Source organism: Biomphalaria glabrata, chromosome 15 (genome assembly GCF_947242115.1).
Source record: "Biomphalaria glabrata chromosome 15, xgBioGlab47.1, whole genome shotgun sequence".
Classification (NCBI taxonomy): domain Eukaryota; kingdom Metazoa; phylum Mollusca; class Gastropoda; family Planorbidae; genus Biomphalaria; species Biomphalaria glabrata.
Genome location: NC_074725.1, coordinates 25421274 through 25440879, shown reverse-complemented (window position 1 = coordinate 25440879; position 19606 = coordinate 25421274). Strand labels below are relative to the sequence as shown.

At 37.4% G+C, this 19606-nt stretch overlaps 1 protein-coding gene across 1 annotated transcript; it reads right to left on the bottom strand.

Annotated features, from left to right (window-relative positions):
• Window positions 1-76: 76 nt before the first annotated feature.
• On the bottom strand, window positions 77-19318 carry LOC106079983 (uncharacterized). The gene is made up of 5 exons (XM_013241259.2): window positions 17696-19318; window positions 12032-12059; window positions 11709-11830; window positions 9701-9818; window positions 77-955 (listed from the first exon to the last, which is right to left on the bottom strand). Exons 1-5 carry the CDS (start codon window positions 18218-18220, stop codon window positions 840-842), a joined length of 909 nt encoding a protein of 302 aa, XP_013096713.2. The 5' UTR covers window positions 18221-19318; the 3' UTR covers window positions 77-839.
• Between the last annotated feature and the right edge of the window lie 288 nt (window positions 19319-19606).

Sequence of the window (19606 nt, the reverse complement as noted above, 5' to 3'; positions counted from 1 at the left end):
CAAGTAATGTTTGGAATATATTGTGGGTTAATAAATGAGAATGATCTTTATTTATAAAAAACATGAAAAATAAAGGTGGTAATGAACATTTCTTTAATAAACTGACTTTACAATCAGAAAATAAAGACAAAGTTGTGTAGTTTTTTAAAGTAGTAGACATGGAAAATGTGTGGGAATCGAATACTGAAATCATGAAACTCCCCAGGCATGAAAGGTTGAACTGAAATCATGAAATGCTTTAGACAAGAAAGGTTGAACTGAAATTATGAAATGCTTTAGACAAGAAAGGTTGAACTGAAATCATGAAATGCTATAGGCAAAAAAGGTTGAACTGAAATCATGAAATGCTTTAGGCAAAAAAAGGTTGAACTGAAGTCATGTAATGCTTTAGGCAAGAAAGGTTGAACTGAAGTCATGAAATGCTTTAGGCAAGAAAGGTTGAACTGAAGTCATGAAATGCTTTAGACAAGAGGGTTGAACTGAAATCATGAAATGCTTTAGACAAGAGGGTTGAACTGAAGTCATGAAATGCTTTAGACAAGAAAGGTTGAACTGAAGTCATGAAATGCTTTAGACAAGAAAGGTTGAACTGAAATGCTTCCTTTAGAAAAAGCTAATTATCGAATGTACGTGTGAATGGACGTAAGGGAATGTACATTTGTGTATGGAAGGCCCGTGATGTTATCACGTGACTTTTTTTAAGGGCCTGGTACGAGATGATTCTATGGATATCTAGAAGCTTGAGGGCCGTATATATATAGAAGTCAATTCATTACATCAGAGGGATCGTAAAGTACAAAGTGGATCTGTGATCACCTGTCTTCATGGACTTATTAAGTTCATTTGTCCAATTCATGCAGTGAAATTATATGGAAATGGTAATGATCATTGTTCTGTATGGTTATAGCAGAGCTGGTAGAGAGGACATCGCCTTCTTGTAATAGTACTACATCAGCTTGGAAAAAGAGAAAGCAAAAACTTAATATAACTATGATATAGATATATATAAGATTCCAGAAGTATATACATATATAAAGTATATATATACACGTGTGTGTGTGTGAGGTGTGTGGGATGTCAATGTAAACTATGTAAATGAATATTTAACTAGATACCAATGTAAACTATGTCAATGAATATTTAACTAGTTACCCATGTAACTTCTCATGTATTTCAGACCAACAAATGGTCATCAAGCTTGTAATTGAAAGGCCATGGACCGCTTCTGTACCTGGCATCGAGGGCTTAATACAGATACTTAATGGTTGGAATCTGAAATTGCAGTCTGTAGACCTATTATTGAGATCTATGTTTACACCACTAGTGGATCCAGAACTTTAAAGTGGGGAGATTTTTTTCTAAACCCTAACACTAACGACCAGTAAACCCTAACCCTATACATTAACGCACACACAGAATATATATATATACTAGTCAACCCACGGCGTAGCATACGTCGCTATTATGCAGGGCCAGCCTTTAGGGCACTGAAACCTATCCGACCGCAGTGGGCCCCGCACTTTCATAGGCCACACGCTAATCCTAGGTGTACATTATTAAATTAAGCCATCTTATAACTTATAACAGATATTCCGCAGGCTCCTGATTTACCAGGAGCACCTGAAAATTTCCTGGAATTGCAAAATATACGAAAAATTCCTGGAAATCTCCGGAAATTATTTAAATCTTTTGAAAACTCATAAAAATCTCCTGAAATATTGACACATTTGTTATTTTGAGGTTTATTCAATATAGAAAAAGCCATCCCTAAGCGCGATAAAAAAACAACATTATGCAATACCCGTAATTGTGAAATCTTGTGAAAGTAGCTTCTCGCGCCTGAAACTAATGAAGAAATACTTGAGTTCAACAATTCTCAAAGATAGATTTGATAATTCTTGCTACTGAGCGTATAGTAATTCTGTACGTAGTAAAGAATGAATAAAATGCAAAGACGAATTTATTTTGTAATATTCTTAATTTTCACTTATTATCTGTATCCTACCCAAACAGGGCCCTGCTCAATCCGTTTCGCATAGACCCAAAATAGTGGTCTACCTCTGCTATTTAGCGACGGGTGAATACTACTTGTCCCCCTCCCCCTTTTCTTTTCGCTGTTATAGTTACTTGAAGTAACTCTAGACCGATTCGCAGAAATAAAAGAGTGATCTTTCCATGACTTCTTGGTGGTGTCAGGCTTGGTTGAGCAATGAAGAGAATTATATTTAAATATATATATATGGGGTTTGGGGCGAAGCGTTTTCTTGCATTCTTCACTTCAGAAACGCATTATTCATCCTAACAAAAAAGGCAGGTCACATTAAGTAAAATAAAGTAAAATGGGGGCAAGGGCCGATCCTGAAGTGTGACTGACAATCTGGGCAAAAGTAGCGTAAGTGTATCTTTATTAGGTGTATTTATCGTAATACCATCTTCATGTTAAGTGAGACCTCTTGTAGTAGACCTATTTGGTCAGCATGTCAAGAGCCGGGGTGTGTTTGTAGAGGTGGAAGTTGCAGCGTGTGCAAGCATGCTTGACTCCTCACCCCATGTTAAATATGTCTGATCCGATTAAACCTTTCTATTTATAGCGAATGCTTCGGACACGGCTGTTGCAGTCTCTACTGTATCTGGGAAACATACTGCACTACACTCAGTTCGGTTCCTCAGTAGGAAACTATGTCACATAGGAATTTAGTGTTGGTATAGTTGCTCTACATATCTGCTCGCTAATGCTAATGCGAGCTATTAGCGTAGCTATTACACCAGGCTTCAAAATTGACTTGGCTACAACCTACTCATGTGTAGCACTCATCCAGCACGGAAAGTCAGACATCGACGACTAGCAAGAATCATATCCAGCTGACGTTGACACTGTTTGGGCTGACCCATTGTCAAGGCTGACAGTTTGAGCTCATATGATTGTCTCTGTCAGAAGCCTCCCTGGTACTGTAACGTTTTCAGACAAAACATGTCTCAGCAATCCAGTATGTTTTGTTCAACTATGACCATGGTGTCCATGAAGTTACTACTATTATCATTTCTTAATTACATTGACTGAACTGTTCATCTTATAATTACATTTTGCAAGAAACGTCTTATCCATAATTGAGAAGCATCGGAGGTCATGTCTTACTCTGATCCCAAAAACTAGAAGAGAACTGAAAAATATTATTTCACCATGCGATGCGGCTTGAAAAGTTTAGGTGCAACGTCAACTTTTGGTTTTCTAAAAGCAAACCGTTTAGTTTATAAAATTAACTATGCAAGCGATTATTCATAAAAATACACCATTTCTAAAAAAATTACGTAAATGTAAGGGAGGCAATGTTACAATATGTTAACATCATCATCATGAAGTCAAATATATTTATAAAATGTACAAAAAATGTTCTCATCAAATATAAATATTAGTTAAAGGTGCTTTTTCTGGTCAACTAGCTGCTAAAATTAGAAGAAAAAAATTATATATGTTTATAAAGGCTAAGAATGCACTTTGTATGTAAGTATCACGCACATTTTTTAATGGACTTTTTATGCAGCGACTTTCGTACAGTAGCGCAACGCCGAGGCATAACAGAGTATAAACTAATTCCTTAAAAATATTGAAACAATTAGGTTTTATTTTTTTATTTTTTTAGTGCCCCCCAACAGGATACAAGCCGCTTATTTTTGTGCGTTTTGTCTGTTTGTCCGTCACATAAAAAACAACAACACTAAACGCTATTGAAAATCTGTTTTAACCTTTAATGTTCCTCCAAAACATTGCAATAGTTTAAATATCTATAATAGATTGTTCCGGATGTTTTTGTGAAAAACAAATCAATGCCAACGAATGTTTGTTTGCTCTTCTAACTTATATTACATTTAATTTCCATGCTATGAACTATGAAGAACTTTGAAGTTTTTCCAGATATTGTTTTATAAAAAAAAAATATGTCAAACGATTATTTGAAATAGCATCATTGACTTACATTACCCTTATATTCATGGACAATAAGTCACTATTGTTTAATTATCGATATCCATTTGTTCCGTATTTTCAACTTAAAACAAATTTATGTCAACTGACTTTTTTTTCAAAATTTATCTACAATAGGTTGTTCAGGATTTTAAAATAAGAAAGTAATTTACTAGAGACGATTATTGAAAAACACTTGTTAGACTTATTTTACATCGAATTTTCTTGCTGAAACATAACAGAAGATATTTTTATATCTGTAAAGAATGATCCGGATTTGGTTTTGAAAAAGAAATCAACCTAAATTACTTGAATTTTTTGTACAAATCGTCGCCAAAAATGTTCCGATTTTTTATATGTAAATCTATTAACACAAATAACTGTTTGAAATCCCTCTTCTAATAAATAAAACAAAGAATCTTCTTCTCATTTTCCGCATTTTTATGAAAAACACTCTAACTCTAGTTATGTAAAATCGCTTTCTGTCGTACATTACATTTAATTTCCTAGCTAAACTTTTTAAACTCTAATTATCGTTAATATTATGTTCCGATTTTTTTAGGAAAACAACTTCCTAACACCCAGGGGCGTAACTAGGTATTTGGGGGCCCGGGGGGATTGACCTCTTTGGGGGCCCCTTGCATTTTGACATATGACATGAGATAATGTACGCAAAAATATTTAAGCCCCAAATCAAATTGGTTCAGTATATCAGTAAACTTAACAAAAAGTAATCATCAAGACTCTTTTAATGAATAATACCGTTGTTTATTAGTTAAATAATGCACAAGTGACAAATCTCAATTGATATCGCTTCACGTCGTGCATTCTGTGCAGCAAAGACATCTATAACATCTACATAGATACTTTCTAGTATTTGTGACTACACTGACATTAAAACCATGATAAGCCTTTCTTGCTTCATTGTGCTCCTGAGATAGTTTTTGATGAACTTGAGCTTTGAGAATGATCTCTCACATGACGTAATGGAAGTGGCCTGAGTTAGCGGTATTCGGAGGAGGTTGCAAAGTCTGAGCACACGTAATTACCATATGGAGCCTGTTTCCTCAATATGTCTATAGGTGATTGTATTACTGGTTTGTTGATGAAAAGTGCTCGTGCATCAATGACATCATTGAAAAAGCGATTTTCCATTTATTTCATCATACAAACAGGAAAAGTAGCACAGTTTGTCATAAGCAGGTCTTCATGTCTTCTAACAGGTGTCTTGGTTCAAGAAGAAACCCAAAGGTATCCATTTTCTTTCCAGCCTTTGAAATCTGTCCAGCACTTCTGTCGCAACACGTTTAAATTGCAGTTCTATTGACAGTCCTACATTATAACTCAACTTCCCATCAAGTCTTTTCTTTCATATTGTTGTTTTGATTACAGGGAATCTATAGTATTCACTACCTTCTTTTGCTTTTTCGATGGATTGGGTTTTTGTCAGTTTCTCATCATTTTGCAGAAAGCATGAAAGGGTACTAATTTCTTTAGCAGATTCCCGTATATGCAGTCCAGACTTGTAGTTTCTTCCGAACTATATTAATTGGGCACAGGAGCTTTGACCAGAATTCCAGATAGGCAAAAAAAATCTTAATTTTCCACTGCATGAAGAAGATTCTGTGCTAATATTATATGGCATTGCGTCATTGTTGGTTGTTTATGTTTTGTGCGAAAGCAAAAGGATTCAGAGTATACAAAAGTGGGAAAGATCCATATCTCGTTATGCTCGAGTATAGAAATACTCCGATAAGTGGACTGCCGTATTCACCATCACAACTGCTGACGAGTAGAAGACTTAGGGAATCATTCCAACTGATCCCAAACTATTGAAACCATCGGTAGCTCAAAATGCAGAGACATTACTCAACGAACGACAGATGAAAAGCTAAGTGAAATACGATGCAAAAGCAAGACTACCTAAAGGTTATTCTGTCGGAGAGTTCGTCTAGGTCAAACATGGCTGAAAGCAGTTGTCATAAAAAAAATTCAGCACCCAGATCTTACATCATAAAGACAAACGGAAAAACATACAGAAGAAATCAACGCTTTTTGAATAAGAGTTTCGATGAAGACATCTCTGGGTACTATGATACCGATGGAGACAATGAACTGCAAACTGTTGCAACAAACGAAACAGACAGTTATAGACCAACGTCTAGAGAACTTGTTCAGTCAAGACAACCAGAAGTGGACGAATTGTTAAAGTTCTTAGTAGACAGTGCCGGTCGCAGTGGGCGCCGCGCTTTCATAGGCCCCGCGCTAATTCCAAGTGTACATTATTAAATTAAACAATTATAACGTATATAAAATAACAGGGTTTTCGCGACCTCCTGATTTTTCAGGGCCTCCAGGAAATCTCATGAAAAGGCAAAATATACGATAAAGTCAATGGCTTGACTTGTCCAAATAGGCTGCAGCCTTTGGAAAATGCTCCCTGCCTTTCCTATTCGGCACGCTACATCATGATAGGCATCCCCATCATTCGTTATGATGCTGTTAAGGTAAGTGAACTTGTCCAACTCTTCAAGCTTTGATGGGGGCACCCTTTGCCATGATAGCTAGATTTAGATCTAATCTAGATTTTTTAAACTAGATCTGGATTTATACTCTAATTAAAATCTTTATAGAGTCTAGATCTAGAATTTCTTGGTGTAGTTTAGAATGATATAGGCTAGATCAAGATATAGATTTTAAATTTTTAGACTTAAAGTGTAGATTTTGATTTCCAAACTTCTAGATCAATAGTGCAATATTGTTAAAATATACAAAACTAATCTACTATTTTAAAATTTAAAGTTACATTCAGTCTACTGATTGATTATCTAGTGTTTTTTTTTTTTTTCATAAATCTAATCTAAATTACATCTAAATTATTCCAAATTTATATTGCGGTATAGATCTAGATCTAGTAGATATAGATCTTAAGAGTGCTAAATCAGAAGTTTAGTTTATGTAGATCTACATCCTAATTCTAGTTCAGTATAACTGAAAATCCCAATAGCTTTGTTGATAACTGTGATGAGACATCGAAGTACAAGCACGATATATCTGTCCTTTTTTTCTATTGTAGTCCTACATATCCGGTAGATGTCATGCCGTAATGTATATCTCTTTATCAATAATAGACTATTAGTTTATAACCAGCTTGTTATTAACTTTAAGAGCTATGCCTGGTCGTGCGGTTAGCTTGCTGAGATGATTATCTCCACGGTCCCGGGTTGTTTGTTTTACATGTTTTGGATGTTCCTTCAGAGTCCCTAAGGATGGCTGCGCTAGACTGTCAAACCCTGCCCACTCCCATCCCCTTTCGTCCTGCGGGAGGTTTGAAATAGGAAGTAAACTATCTTCAACTCTGAAGGAACATCCGAAACATGTAAAACATTTTACAAACAAACATTTTACAAACACTAACATCAGCGCCGTACTTAACAATTGTGACCAAGAAGTCAAAGAAAGAGAACAAGTAATCCAATATGTATATTCACACGTCACTAATTAGAAGGGCCGGACTTAACCATTGTGGTGCCCTATGCGAAACGGATTTCGCGGGGGCCAAGTTTGGGTAGAGAAGCGAATAATAAGTGAAATTTAAGAGTTTATAATAGAAAATTAATTTGTCTAATGCATTTTATTCATTCTTTACTACGTACAGAATTACTTTACGAGCCTTGCGTGTAGTAAAGTCATACAGTATATCATAATAAGTCTGTTTCCTACATAATCACGATAAATAGCAAGAATTACCAAATGTTTCAATCTATCTTTGAGAATTGTTCATTAGTTTGAGGCGCGAGAAGCTTCTTTCACCAGATTACACAATTACGGCTAATGCATAATGCCGTTTTTTTATCGCGCGTAGGATTGGCGTTTTCCATATTGAATGACACCCCAAAATGACAATTTTTGTCTATATATTCCGAATATTTTAAGGACTTTTTTATCTTTTGCAATTTCGGGAGATTTCCAGAAGCACGTAGTAAATCGACAGGAGGGCGCGGGAAATCTGTTATAAGTTATACAATGTTTAATTTAATAATTTATACACTTTAATTAGTGCGTGCCCTATAAAAGTGCGGGGCCCAGTGCGGTCGCATAGGTTGCAGTGGCCTAAGGCCTGCCCTCTAAAATAGCTGCGTATGCTACGCCGCCGGTCGACTAGTAAGTAATACATTCGTATACAAATTGTCTATATATTTCCGTATATTTAAGGACTTTTTCGTATATTTTGCAATTTCGGGGCCCAGTGCGGTCGCATAGGTTGCAGTGGCCTAAGTTATAAAATGTTTAATTTAATAATTTATACACCTTGAATTAGCGCGGGTCCAATAAAAGTGCGTTTCCTATAAAAGTTCGGGCCCAGTGCGCTGCTCGTAGGTTGCAGTGGCCTAATGCCTGCCCTCCAAAATAGCGGCGTATGCTACGCCGCCGGTCGACTGGTAAGTAATACATTCGTATACAAATTGTGTGATTTCTTTACTAAAATTCGTCCGCCGGGGGGGGGGGGTGATCGCCCCTACACCTCGTGTAGAGGTGTTGCCTGTAGTCCGGCCACGTGACTGAGATTTTTCTCCAAATAAGAAAACTCATTGTCCGCTTACCCGTGTCAATTAAGATTTACTACCAAGTAAACAAACTCAGTTCCCTTGTAAGGTGTGACCTCAGGAGAGTGTCAATATGCTGACATGAAGCCTGCGTCTATAGTATCTGACTTGTGGTCACCAGTCTGTCAATGAACTTAATGATGGATTAAACAAATCAATAGTGGGTAAGACATGGGCGTATCCAGGATTTTTCTTTCGGGGAGTTTTGGGTGGTAATTTATGTATACTTTACATACTTCATTACATTCTGACTCTTCATTCTTTCGGAAGTTTATTTGTATCCTAGAAAAGTTACTCTAAAGTTAATGGAAAAAAACAGTAAAAACCCGGCCTTACCAACTATGGTTCTGGGGGAGCGATGTGAGCCCCAACTCAAAGCATTATTTCCGGTATTTGAAATTAAAAATGCTTATCCTTAGGAGTCTATAGTGAGTTCATCATACTGCTACTCTTCTATAAAACAAATTGTACGTAAAAGGTCAAAGCTGTCATTCACTCAGAGACGTAGCTCTGTTGGGGAAAGGGAGGGGGAGAATTTGAATATCCCACCAGGTCCCTACTTGAGGGTACCCCCAAATGAGTGTTTTTTACATTAAATATTACGCAGGGGCCCCCAAAGAGGTCAAGCCCCCGGGCCCCTAAATGATGGCTAATTCCTAGCTACGTCACTGCATTCACTGCACTTCATTATGATGCCCAGCGACTGGTAGAAATTGGTAGCTGTATTTGTGCCTTATTTAGGAGGGAGGTTAACCAAATTTGTGCCAAATTTCAGCTTGATCCGAGATTAGGTGTGAAAGAATGAATGTGTACAAACTTTTTACCAGACTGACAGACAGACAGACAGAATGAGTTGATATATGCTCTATAAAAACTAAGTTTACAAAGCATTTATTATACATGTTACTATATCAATTGGCAAAGTTGGCCTAAAACAGTTCTAGGCAAAGTAGGAAATTTGCTCCAGAACACCAGGCATTCTATAGAATACCTGCATTTCTCACTTTGCAGCTAACATATGGATATGGTTTAGATAAACAAAAAACTATGTTCAATTAAACCTTAATGAAATGATTAAAGGTGTTATCTTTTTGAATTGAGAAAATAATAGAGATAATAATAAATCTGTTACCCCAACAAAATGTAAACGAGTTGTCTGACTTTGAGCTGTGGCAAGGTTTGCATTGAGTTGATGCAATCTGTGTTGTACATTCAGAACTTTGTTTCTTAATGTCAATAGCAACAGCTGTCTAGAACACATGGATGAGAAGCTTTAGTTTTAAGACTTTATATATAAGTATAAACAAAATTGGATAAATCTGATTAGTTCATGATTTTAATACTAAATGACTTGAACATATCGATTACATCTAGCCAAACAGCCTACAGGAAATATTAGGAAATACGTGACGTCAACTCAAGCATGTATGCCGTCAGTTTTTTGATGCATTCAGACTTGACAAAGTTTAAAAGATAAGTATGATTGGATACCCGTCACAAGTCATGTCATTTGTGGGTCGCATCGTATGGTAATGCAGAAATAAATTTTAACAGTGTCCACTCCATTTTGACACGTAAAGTGAAAAGTAGAATTGGGATGTTTTTTTTTGTTTTTTTTTGGTGGTATTTCATGTATTTAGGATTAATTCCGGGATATGTATAAAGCATAGCAGAGTTAAGTTGCTTGATATCGTCAAATGTATCTTTAGGTTTTTTGATGTATTCAATACTTATCACGCCACACTTAACCAGGTCAAAGGATATACACATATCACTGAAGTCATTAATAAATGCAGCTTTTTGCTCTATTTCAGCCAATCCTCTGAGATCATCCATGTACAACAGATAACACAAACATATTGTGCATTGAACGTTTATCCTGACAACGAACTATGTAATAATTTTGATAAAGGATTAATTGCAAGACTAGCAGAGCGGAGCTATGGACAGAACCCATTCCTATGTACGTTTATCTTCCAACTAGTCCTACACATTGTAATAGTCCAACGGTCCAACAGACTAAGGCATAGATGAAGGGGTGAACGTTTATACAACACAAGTAGCCGAGATATATTTCTTTTATCTTAGTCTCCTTATAGTTTTTTAAAATTATCTTCGCAAGGTGGTAATGGATGTAAGCACTCCACTACCTATAAAATGCTTCCTAATGGCATGCCTCTCAAAAAGCTTCTGACAACCAGTCCAACTCCTGACCTTCTCGTGTGGCTCGAATATTGAGTCCGGCGGAACTTTTCTCACTAACAGGAGAAATGGCGAGTAACTGGCACCTTGGCCCACCAAGGAGAATGAAAACTCTGAATTCAAACCTGTTGCTGCATCTATACCCAATCATGGAAATAGCTTCGGGAGTCAAACCTGAAGAAAAATCAGGAGCTGGCGACCCTAAGGCAGTTTGCAGCACCCAGTGCTTCACCCTAGCAGAACCTGCGACGCCGCTGACCCCAAACTGTATCGGCACTGCCGTTCCTTTGGATACATCCGCTGCGTGGAGAGGGAAGGAACTGATGTGTGGGCGACATTGTTCCGACCACAGCTAATGCCCAGGCATTCATCTCATTTCCATAAGATGATCCATAGTCGCTTTGCGACTGAAGGAGACCATTGTTCTTCGCCATTGTTGAAATAAGAAATTGTGACAACTTAGATCGTAAAAATCTGAGAAAATTTAATATGGAATGGATGAGTGTTGAAAAAGATCTTACAAATCTAAATAAAGTAGCGTCTATATCTCACATGGAATTTGAAGACAAGCTTAAAACAACTGCGACATAAATAATGGGTAGTGTAGCCTCTGTTTGTATATGTTTGTCTGAGTATTTTAGTAGGTCAAGATTTTGTATTTATACGTTAGGGTTGATGTAGTTCTAAATGAACTCTACATTACTGTTCAGTCTTCATGTAGAAAATGTCTCTACGTTTATTGATTGATCTAATGGTGTTACTCTGATTCTGTAAAAGTTGTTTTATTAAAGGTTTCAGTTTAAAGTTACAACATTGGGCATTCCAAATGGTCTTAGAAAATATTCTTAACCACCTTTTTTTATAAAACTGACATTGTCAAATGATTGTATACATAGCAGATAGAGTTATTTCATCAGCTTTGATAAATTAAAACTCACCTGAGATTCTAAAAATATAAAATACCATCCGCCTAGTGGTGCAGTGAAATTCTCTTTTCCAACGTGGACTTTCAACAAAGAAAGATCTAAGTTCTCAACCTCCACCGGAAGACACAAGGAATCTGTCGGCGTAAATGTGTATTTTTGCTTTTAAAAATTTAGTTTAAAGCGAAAAAAGGCAAAAAAAACAAATTAAAAAAAAAAAGATTTTTTGTTGAATCAGTAGACAGAGAAATAGAAATGTCAAATTGAAACGTTTATTTTAAGTGAATGACTCTGAAATGTTGTAATATTTATTAGCAGTACTTTTGTTTGTAACTTACGTGCATAGTTGACAGTTGAACTGGATGTCTGAAACAAAAGGAACACTAAAGTTTCTCCATTTAATACATTCTAGCTAATTAGACTCAAATATCAAGGCATGAAATGTTTGGTCTCAAAACACAAGGTTTTTTGGCCTCCTGCAGTCGTAGAACGACGATGGTTCATCTCGTATAAAACATTTTCATTTGACTGTGGGGCTCGAAGGAGAAGCTTACATGTTGTAATGCAGCCGGAGAAGTGGGAATTGTTAACAGATGTGCTCTGTTAGCTGGTCAAGTAAGCTACGAAAACTAGTGTCAACCTTTCATGAAATCATACAGCGCATTGTACAGTTTGACAAGACGGACTCGTAACGCTTAGTTCAATAAACTTACAGCAACTTTCAATTGAATAATCAACTCAGTTATCGTTACAATACGGCTGACTACGCCATGTTATAACATTTTTGAACCCCCCAACCACCGAGAAAGAATCCTGGTTAGCGAATGTATCGAAGGTAAAAAATGTTTGTTTTTTTATTGTAGCATTCATTAATTTTTAAGTGAAAAACAATAAGTTCCAAAAAGGATGTATTGTCTTTTTTTTTTAAAACAGTAACTGTAATATTTTTACGAGCTAAAAGTTGTTTTGTTTTCTTGCTACACTTCACAACTTACAGGCTATGAGACAAATTTTTGTGTGAAGATTTGTTTTTAGAAATGAAGAATAAACGTGAAACCAATCTTAGACTGACCGCAAACACTTGATCCACAATTGTCTAAACCTATCTTAGACTGACTGCAAACACTTGATCCACAATTGTCTAAACCAATCTTAGACTGACCGCAAACACTTGATCCACAATTGTCTAAACCAATCTTAGACTGACTGCAAACACTTGGTCCACAATTGTCTAAATGGTATTGAATAGAAAAAAATATTTCATAATGAATGAGTTTGATGTATAATTCCTGAGTTGTCTCCTCCGAAACATCTTCAACTTTGATTTTTATAACAAACTAGTCGACCGGCGGCGTAGCATACGCCGCTATTTTGCATGGCCGACTTTAGGCCACTGCAACCTATGCGACCGCAGTGGGCCCCGCACTTGTATAGGTCCCGCGCTAATTTAAGGTGTATAAATCATTAAATTAAAACATTTTATAACCTATAACTAATTTCTCGCGGCCTCCTGTCGATTTAGCATGACGTCCTGGAAATCTCCTGAAATTATTAAAATCTTTTGAAAACTCAAACAAATCTCCAGAAATATATAGACGAAAATTGTCTTTTTGGGGTGTCATTCAATATGGAAAACGCCAATCCTACGCGCGATAAAAAAACGGCATTATGCAATACCCGCAATAGTGGAATCTAGTGAAAGAAGCTTCTCGCACCTTGGACTAATGAAGAATTACTTGAGGTCAACAATTATTGTAGATAGATTGAAACATTTGGTAATTCTTGCTATTGAGTGTGATCTAGGTAGGAAATAGAATTTTTATGATGTACTGTATGACTATTTCTCTGTGGTATTTTACGTCTCGAGAGACGATCTTTTCCCTTTGCAACTTCTTCTGTGACTAAAGAGGCCAATCCTTGATACACAGCTGCGATCGCAGGTTGGGCATATATAATCACCAGGCGCCGTTGCATTTTCACCCTTCTTTCTACTTCTGTTGTGTATAACATCTGCAATCTGTGACCCTTCCTTTATGTTCTCTCTCCATGTGGATCTGTCCAGTGCCACCTCTTCCCAGTTGCCAGTGTCGATTTTGAAGAGCTTCATTTCGCGTTTGCATACATCCGTATAACGTAAAAGTGGGCTACCAGCGGCTCTCCTGCCTTCTATTAGATCGCCATACAGGATGTCCTGTGGAAGTCGACATACTGGCATTCTACGAACGTGGCCAAGCCAGCCAAGGCGTCTGCTGCTGATAACAGAGCGGATGTCCTGGCATCCTGCTCTTTGTAGCACTTCCTTATTGGTTATCTTATCTTGCCACCTTATTTTAAAGATCCGCCTTAGGCATCGGAGGTGGAAGACATTCAGCTTTTTTTCCTGCCATGAGTAGGTTGACCATGTTTCACTTCCGTACAGCAAGGTGCTCAACACACAGGTCCGGTAGACTAGGGCTTTAGTACTGCTAGTCAGCAATGTGTTGTCCCAGACTCTTTTCTGCAACCGTGACATGGTGGCCATTGCCATGGCTATCCTGTTGTTTATGTCTTTATCCAGTAGAGTGTTGTTGGATATGATGGAGCCAAGGTAACAAAATTGATCAACAATTTCAAGTGGTTGGCCATTAATGCTTACTTGAGGTGCAGTGTTTGTGTTTTGGACAAGTATCTTAGTCTTTCTTTGACTGTTTAAGCCGAACTTCTGGCAAGCAGCAGATAGTTTGTCAACCAGGGACTGTAGCTGAATATCAGAATGAGCCACAATAGCTGCATCATCAGCATACAGGAGTTCCCTGACGAGTAGTTTCCTAACCTTGGTTTTTGCCCGCAGCCTTGATACATTAAATAGTTTTCCAGAGGATCTTGTATGGAGAAACACACCTTCGTTTATGTAGCTGTACGCATAATGCAGTAGACAGGAGAAGAATATGCCAAACAGAGTAGTGCGAGCACACATCCCTGCTTGACACCACTGCAAACCTCAAAAGGCGCTGATTGGGCTCCATTGAATTTGACAATACATTTAGTTTCCTCGTGAAAACACTCAATTAACCTCAGTAGTTTGGGAGGGCAACCTATTTTCCTCAGGAGTTTGAAAAGGCCACTTCTGCTGACCATGTCAAAAGCTTTAGTCAGATCAACAAAAACAATGTAAAGGGGTCTGTCTCTCTCTCTGAATTTCTCCTGCAGTAGTCGTAGAGAAGATATCGTGTCTATAGTGGATCTACCACTCCTGAATCCACACTGAGACTCTGGGTAGACTCTAGAAGCTATCACTTGCAGCCTGGATAGTGCCACTCTAGCAAAGATTTTGCCCACTATACTGAGGAGAGAGATACCCCTGTAGTTGTTGCAGTCACTCCGATCCCCTTTGTTCTTGTATATTGTGATTATAGTTGCGTCAAACATGTCCTGTGGAACATGACCTGTTTCCCAACAGCGGCAGAGGAGAGTATAAAGTTCAGGGAGCAGGAGTGATTCGTTGACTTTCACTACTTCCACTGGGATACCATCACTCCCAGAAGATTTTCTATTTTTTAAGCAGTTAATTGCTTCTTTGAGGTCACTAAGGATCGGAAGCTCATCTAGGCATTCCATTACTGGAAGATCTGGTAGAGAAGCCAGGGCGACATCGTCTACTGTATTCTGTGTGGCATAGACTTCGAGGTAGTGTTCTGTCCATCGTTCTAGCTGCTTGGTTTGATCTGTAATTTTTTCTCCTGATTTGGATAGAAGGGGGGCAGGCTTAGACACTGTTGGACCCAGGGCCTCTTTAATGCCATCAAATAGAGCTTTTCTATTTCCTGAGTGGAGACTGTCTTGGATTCTCCAAAAGTTGCTAGCACATTTTCTAGCCATTTGTTTCGCATCTTTATTAGCACTTTTGAAGGCCTCCAAAGATTTTGGATTAGGCTTTGTCTTGTGAGCGAGGTGTGCAGATCGCTTTTTCTCGATGCAAGGTTCCTTATGTGCTAGATTCGCCTCAAACCAGTCTACATTTTTGTGTTTTTGAGGCCCAAAGGCGGTGATTGCCGAACTGTAGATTACGTCTCTTAATTTCTCCCATCTGAGAGAGATGTCTTCTTCATCACTTAACGAGGAGATTGAACTGTTCAAGAGTTCGCCAAAGAGTGCACACTTCTCTGGGTCACCTACATGGTTGACGTTAATTCGCCTAGTTCTGGGTTGAGTGGAAGTGTAAGCCTTCTTGAGAAGTAGTTTGATTTTGCTTAGCACTAGTGAATGGTCTGAGTAGCAGTCCGCACTATGGTACGAGCGGGTGTGGATGACGCTTTTCAGATCCATCCTTCGGGTGATGCAGAGGTCAAGCTGGTGCCACCTTTTTGAGCGTGGGTGCTGCCAAGAGACTTTATGGCGTTCCTTGCCAGAGAAGAATGTATTTGTTACACACAGTTCATGAGAGTATGACTATTTAGTGACGGATGAATAGGCCTACTACTTACCCCCCCCCCTCTTTTTTTTTCGCCTCTTAAATTACCTAGGATAACTCCCTCCGTCCGAGTTGCAAAAATAAAAGAGTGATCTTTCCATGGTGTCCAAACTCTTGAGCGTGCTCTGTCGCCTCGATAGTTACTACAGAGTAGATTACTCCCCCCCCCCTTTTTTTTTTAACGTGAGCTAGAAATAAAATCAAAAGAGTGATATTTCTTGGTTACAACGGTCCGGCCCTGCTAGTTTGTGACTACGTGTTTAGCAAAACAAATGTACTGACTTTGTCCAATACATCACGTGCTGTAGAACTCGCTTCAAGAGATTAGCAAAAGAGAAACTTGTCTTTAAACTTACCATCATTTCTAGAGCTCATGTAAACTTTGAATGATAGACTGAGACAATGAACATGTTTCGTTCAAATATCTGCAACTGTGCAACATTCTCGAATGACAATTAGTTGTTTACTTAAAATTGCCAATGGTGACCCCTGACAAGTAGTCATTTTACCTTCAAGGGACCATCTCGACCCACAGGCAGATCGGATCGATCGTTTCCAATCTCATTTAGGAGAAAGTGTCCATAGAAAGCACTCAGCAAAAGCAACTTAGCTCGAGTTTTATGACAAAGATGAAACTCTAGTCACAATATTCCTCGGTTTAGTAATCAAAGTGTTTTTACAAGTATGTAACATCTGCTTTTTGGTCTGGTAGAACTTACATTTGTTTGACGAGTTAGAGTGTTTTTTTATTGCAAGACTACTGCAACAATTAAACAAGAAAGATTTTTGTAAAAATCTTTTAAAAAACAATGTATCTAAATGGAATGTATCTAAAAAAATCACTGCCATATAACTCAATACTATTTCGATAGGCTTCCTTTTTCTATATAACAAAACACTAATTAATTACCACTAACTGATTAACTAATTGGTCAATTGTTTTATTGATTCATGATTATCTTTGACTATGAATAATTATACAAAATTTCAACTTTATCCAATAATGTAAAGTGGGAGAAAATAACATCTACAAAACGTTATAAGGGAAATAACTATAAAAATACAGCTACATCTTATGATAATAAGCATTTATTTCAAAACAAAATAATTTATTACTAATAATGAATTAGCTAATTGGTCTTTTTTTCATTGATTAATGTTTCTTTAAGTACAAATAATAATTGTGTAAAATTGTCAACATGATCCGATAATGAGTGTGCCAGAGATAACGTGTACAGAAATAGTACAGCCAGTTGATAGACGTTTCGTAAGAAAAAATTTACTGTGACTTTATTATTATTTATTATTCTGATTCTTTCATGTTCCCCAATTCTTTTTCAAATGGATAAGATTTCGATCTGAACAAAAATCTGTGTGTGTGTGTGTGTTTGTGTCAATGTTGCGATATACGCCAATCGAATTAGATATTGAGATTGATATAGAATGAGAAACTGAAAGTAATGTTTAAAAATTCAAGTGAATGTTTTTATCTGAGCTTTCACTTAGCATTTAAATTTACAACAAAATCAAAATGTTCACATAGTTTACTTACTTGCGTTGGCGACATGTTAGAGCTGCATTGAGCTTTCATTTGATTCTGACTTTGAAGAATAGATTGCAGCAGCTTAATGCAAGACAGGCACGAGTCCTGGGTGCTAGACTGAAGCATTACCTTATCCCATGGTAAAATCCCATGTCTGATGAAGGTCGCAACCAAGAGGCCAAGACAAAACAGGCTAAAAACAATGGATGCAATGCTGATGAGAATCAAAGTTCTACGCCTGGATCCCGCTGCAGACTTTTTCTTTTCTTTGATTTTTAATGGCTCTTGCCGATGGACCGAAGCTCTTCTGATGTTGTTTTGATACTCCTTCGGTGAGGATCTTTCTAGTGGAATTTCAGGTAGAGGTCTGCTGGCCATAGCACCCAACGCCACGGATGAACCAATTCGAAGTGAATCTTCTGATTCGCTGTAACTGAGTAAGGATGTGCAAGTGCTTTCACTCCAGGCACGTTGCCTACTTCTGCCTGTGTGGACCTGCACGCGAAACTCATTGGCGTAAAGAGGTTTCGCCATCGCAATGAAAAAATACAAATTAGAACATTTTTGAACAGATTTAGACTTTGTAGGTTTTCAGCTTACTTTGTGCTCATTGATTTTACTTTCAAATGTATTTGTGCTGTCAAACTTCGCAATTTATTGTTTTTTAAATTAGTTTTAATCAAGAGGCTTGATTTATTTTTCAACGAACTATTTAAAACTAAACATTTTTAACTGATTTAAATCAGCAGACCGAGACATACATCCAAAGAACAATATGTCAATGATGACCTACACTCATAGACCTATGTGTCAAATGAGATCATAGAATCTACGTAACACAGGATGCTGTTCATGTGTCATACTGATAACAATATCTTATCACGTGATTGTTAGAAAACAAACATCATTTCAGTGTATAAGAACTTCAAAATAGTAAATATAAATAAAGGCAGAGTAAATACTTCAAAAAAAATGGAAACACAAATGTCGATACATTTCAAAATACGATAAATATGCGCTAATTATATGTTTCAAGGTCATTTGATTGTATCCTGAAAGAACACCTTTACTTCTGTAACGGTCTGAGTCTACTCAAGGTCATACTGAGATACGGGCTGCGTGTCGATAACTTTGAAGTGAAATGTTACATAGCAGTTAGATCACAAATAACCCGAGAGTACTGCCTAGAATAAATCTCCAGCCTAGAATGGTAATCACTGTACTTTGTACTTGCTAGAAACTAATCCATTCTAGTCAATCCAAAGGTGACCTTGACTTTTTTATTTCAGCGATCCCCCTCCCCATCTGATCTGTTAGATGGTTAACGTGGCACTGGAAAGTATTTCTTTTATCCGTATGTTATTAAAGTTTGAGAAACGCTGGTGTAAATAGATCTGTCACGCCAACACAGTTTAACAGTTTAAAACTTTATCAAAATTTCAATTATAAGGTCATCACCTACAAAATCATAATTATGAGGTCATCCTAATCAAAGTTGTAAATAGTTTAATCTCTGCACCTGCTGTATTATCGCAACGTGATGACGTCTCTTTCTTCTCCTACATAGATATTTGTATTTATTTATTGTTATAAATTAGGTCATCACTAAAGGACGTTTCCAAATGTTTACATTGAACTATTGAGGATGGCATCTGTTTACTTCTTACACTGATAGACATACTTAGTCAAAGTCTCGGGCAGAGGTATTGTAGTGTTTTTACTTAACAAGGCTCGGTGGCTGAGGGGTCAAGCGCTTGGCTTCTGAACCTGGGGTCCTGGGTTGGAATCTCAGTGAAGACTGGGATTTTGAATTTCGGGATTTTTAGGGCCCCCCTGAGTTCACCAAACTCTGATGGGTTCCTGACATTAGTTGGGGAAAAGTAAAGGCGGTTGGTGGTTGTGCTGGCCACATGACAAACT

Coding starts and splice junctions, on each gene's coding strand:
- LOC106079983 (XM_013241259.2), bottom strand. CDS start 18,220: ATGGCGAAACCTCTTTACGCCAATGAGTTTCGCGTGCAGGTCCACACA. Junction 12,060..17,695: donor CTAACATGTCGCCAACGCAA/GTAAGTAAACTA, acceptor CTTTTGTTTCAG/ACATCCAGTTCAACTGTCAA. Junction 956..9,700: donor CTCGTTTACATTTTGTTGGG/GTAACAGATTTA, acceptor TCTTTTTCCAAG/CTGATGTAGTACTATTACAA.